This window comes from Propithecus coquereli, unplaced genomic scaffold (assembly GCF_000956105.1).
Source record: "Propithecus coquereli isolate 6110/MARCELLA unplaced genomic scaffold, Pcoq_1.0 Scaffold232, whole genome shotgun sequence".
NCBI classification, from domain to species: Eukaryota; Metazoa; Chordata; class Mammalia; order Primates; family Indriidae; genus Propithecus; species Propithecus coquereli.
Window position 1 is genome coordinate 2,562,022 of NW_012147864.1, and position 4,129 is coordinate 2,566,150.

Below are 4,129 nucleotides of genomic sequence, written 5' to 3' on the forward strand. Positions count from 1 at the left end.
TTAAAAGAGATGAAATGATTTCACTGGAAAGTCCTCAGAAATATTGAAGCAACTATAATCTCCATGGACTATTACAAGTGAAAAAGTAAGTAACAAGCTCTTTTTTAAAAGATTATATACATGTTATTTAATAGCATGCTAAAATATATCAACCAAAATCAATAAGCAAATATTTGTCACATCACAATTATGTTTTTACATGCATTTCTAAGATGTTGAAGACCTTTGTACAAATCTCCTAAATTCAATTCAAACATTATTTATGTCTTATACAAAGTAGATAAAACTAATACATTCTGAAGCAAGAAGGTGAGCAATGGTAAAGTGTAAGAAATGAAGACAAAAAGTTTCTTCTTCAACAGAAGAAACTAAGAGACTACAGGATGAAGAGAAAGGAGAAGTTAGGTCATGAAGAAAGAAGGCAAATATCAAGATGTTCTAATGCAGAGGATAGAAAAATTAGAAGCTGGACAAGTAGGCTGAGGTCACTGCAGAGAACTGTGAATGACAAAAGGTGCACATACTATAACATACACAGGCACTGGAAATCTACGAGAGCGATACACCAGAGTTATGTTTTGGAACAATTTACCTGGCAGCATGGATTGTAGTGAGATGTGACAAGGACCAAGAAGCCCATTCAGATGAGGACTGAAGCAATCCAGAAGAGAATAATCAAGACACAGAATGGTCAAGGACGGGATGATTGTGAAGGTGAAGAAATAAGGTAGAGGTCTTTATAAGGTCTTTATGATTTGGTTTCAAATTTCATAAAGTGGCCAAGACTGAAGAAAGAGACTGGGATAATTACAGAATTTTGTCATTAACAGAAAGGGGAAACTCCAAAAGGGAAGTTATCTGGGGCAAAGCAAATGAAAAAGTCATCCTGGGGCATGCTGAATTCATCATGTCAAAAAGACACCCAGCTATGTATCGAGTGAGCAGATATAAATGTGAGTCTAAAGCTGAGAACCAAAGAAGATAAATCATTTGGAATTCGTCAGCATGGCGCTGGTAGCAGAAGTCATAGATGGAGTTGACATTTCTCAGGGAGAGAAAACACAGAAGAGGTCTATAGCCAAAGCACCCAGGATAACCTCCTGGGGAGGAAGGGAAATCACAAAAATGTTCAGAGAAATTGGTAGAAGATCTATCAAATTATACTACAATGACACAAAGATGAAGAAAATTTCAAAAAGGTAACATAAATAAGAGTGTCAAACTTTATGGAATGAAGGAAGAGAATAAATATTTCACAATTAGTACAACCCCATGGCCTACAAATTGACGGAATGGCTGAGAGTCAGGATACCGCATGCTTTGCCTGTCAGAACATTTCCACAGAGAATGGAAGACACACGGAGGCCATGGGGCCCGGCGAAGAGAGTGGGTGCCGCACAGGAAAGGCTCTCCAAAGGTTCCAGGATGCACAGTATGCCCCAGAGACACAAAAACTTCTTTAAAGATAAACAATTGAAAATGATATCAGCAAATTAGTAAAAAATAATAAAATATTAATAAGCTTTTACCTTCTTGTGATTCTTATAAACATTTCTGTGGGCAAATCCCTTTCCACAAAGCTTGCACTTGTAAGGTTTATCTTCGCTGTGTATTACTTTGTGGGCACCCACTTGATCAAGCCTCTTGAAAGACTTATTACAAATCTCGCAATGATAGGGTCGTTTTTCTGTGAAAAATGAGTGGAGACAATCTCATATCTAATAAAGGAAAAGGCTGAGAAAGGAAGCATGCTTACCTTGCACTGCTTCCTACAGCTGAGCAACCGAAGCACGGCCCAACACCTAACAAGGATCCGCCACTCTGTTCCGCTGTGTTAGGAAAGGGGAGTCTACTCACAGATGAAACCTGAGCTTGTTCTCTTACACAGCTAGTTTGTAAATTGAATGTATAAAGTAGCTTAGATATAAAGAACTTTACATTCAAGAAAGAAGTCCTATTTCCAGATGAAAATGTGCTGATTTGTGTGAGCAAATCAGGGTTACAGGCCTGACTGCTGAGCGGCCCGGCAGTGACGGAGGGAGAGGACAAAGCTGTGTCCCGCGGGGCGTCCAGGCCCTGTGGAGGCAGAGCTTCTGACACTCAGCAGGAAGTAGACACTCAGTCATGTAATCCACATTTATGTAATATTCGTACAATGTTGACAACTAAATAAAAATGTGTATCAAATAAAGCATACTTTAAAGCCAACAATTTTTTGATCTCTGATTTTAATTGACTAAAATACCCACAACTATCTCCAAAGTGGACATTCAAAAAGATTGTAACTTCAATGTTCTCAAATTATGGATATACTGCACTTTAGAAAGGGAATCCACATAGCAAAAATTATTTTCAGAGCTGATTTTTCTTAAATTTGTATAAATAACACAGACCTATTACTCAAACTTGCTTAAAATGAAACTATGCCTTAAAAAACTTACATTCTCAAAACATATTTATAAACTTCTCACTAAAAAATGTATTAGTATCTTATTTAAAATGTAAAAGTATCTAGAAACGTAGGCACTGTAATTGCTGAATCTCTACCAAACATCAGACGCTATGCTGGCACTGTACACGATGATCTCGTCTAACCTTCGTAGCTATTTTGAAAGGTAGGCACCAGTGCCCACTTCGCAGAAGAAGAATAAAGAAACTGAGGCTCAAAGAGGACTAGGTGACAAATCATATGGTAACTTTGAAGATCTTCACTATCATTTAGTCTAACTACCTTTGCTTTATAAATAAACTTATGTCTAGAGAATTAAGTAACTTGTTCAAAAGCGCATGACTAGTTAATGTCCAAACTAGAATTTATAGCCAGGGCTCCTGACTACCACTCATAGAGTGCCTGAAAATGACAAAGTAATTCTTTTGTAGTGGTTTCAGTATAAACAAAAGCATGTAGTTTACCTGAGTGCGTGATCATATGACGTTTTAGCTGATTAGCTGAAATAAATTTCTTCATACATTCTTGACAATCAAATATCTCATGAATCTGCAAAAGGTTAAACTGACAATTAAATCAACTGTCAAATCCTAATAAATTATATACAGTGCAAGCAAAAATGTAAACATGTGGACAGCTGCTACTGTAATATCCAAACTATATATTACAACTCAGCCCTAACTTACTCATACTGTCCTATATAAATTGATAAGGCAATGAACATAAGTTGTCTAGTAAAAACTTATCACTAAAAGAAAACATAAGATTCACAGTAGTTAATTATGTAATATAGCTGACCTAATTAATACATATTAAATTTATACTCTGTAAAAATTTATACCTAGTAATACTGAATCTACTGTTATGTACGAATTTAGACTTGGAAATAAATACGTAACCTGCAGGTAATAATATTTCCTTTATAGTAGCCAACAGTATTTTAAACTTAAATGCATGTAGTACAGAGCAAAACATTAATTATAGTGAGAGACCAGAAAATACATGATTCTGAAAAGCATTTAGTTCACAATAAAGACTCACATGATAGGAGGACCTCGATAAAAAAAAATGGGAAAATATAGTTACCATCAGAAACAATGTACTCAATTGTAAAAGGAATATATTACATGATGCCTTATATTAGAAATGTTGACCATCTCAATGAACAAGAGCATCACATTATTTTGCTGAATATTCAAAAATGGTTTTGGTGAAGTCATGTTTTTGTTTCAACCTCATCAAAGGTCCAGCTCACAATACTAAACCCCAGACAAGCAAAGGCCCTTCTTTCTGCAAGAAGTCAAGATGGTGGTAGTCCCTACAGAATAACTAGGAGCAGTACAGACTGAGGCAGAAGACCCTGAACTGGTACAGCACACGGGTAATGAATGGAGGACTAGGTTGGTTCCTGATAAATGGTTCTCTTGATCTAAGCAGCAGGGAAAAAAGGCAAGGAAACAGATGCTGGGGTAAGGCTAACAGATCCCAGGTCTGCAGCCTCCACCTTAGTTCTGTGCCCAAGCACATGGCAGGTCTAAGGCTGCCAACCTGCCTCTGCTCTGTCAGGTCTGACTCTTGCTGAGTCAATAAGCTCAGTATGAGACGCAGGGAAAGGAAAAGTAGAGAAGCAAGGCAGAAACCAAAAGATGTCATTCCACTAGAGTCTGACTTATACCCCTT

The 4,129-nt window shown here is 37.0% G+C and overlaps 1 protein-coding gene across 2 annotated transcripts in view; it reads right to left on the reverse strand.

The window, feature by feature from the left end:
- PRDM5 (PR domain containing 5) overlaps positions 1 to 4,129 on the reverse strand; it is a 134,579-nt gene that overhangs the window by 59,415 nt on the left and 71,035 nt on the right. For both annotated transcript variants that reach the window (XM_012645374.1, XM_012645373.1), the window contains 3 exons: positions 3,998 to 4,023; positions 2,914 to 2,998; positions 1,530 to 1,687 (listed from right to left, as the gene is read on the reverse strand). In XM_012645374.1, the coding sequence (XP_012500828.1) occupies positions 1,530 to 1,687; positions 2,914 to 2,998; positions 3,998 to 4,023 (269 nt within the window). The remainder of the gene's footprint in view (positions 1 to 1,529; positions 1,688 to 2,913; positions 2,999 to 3,997; positions 4,024 to 4,129) is intronic.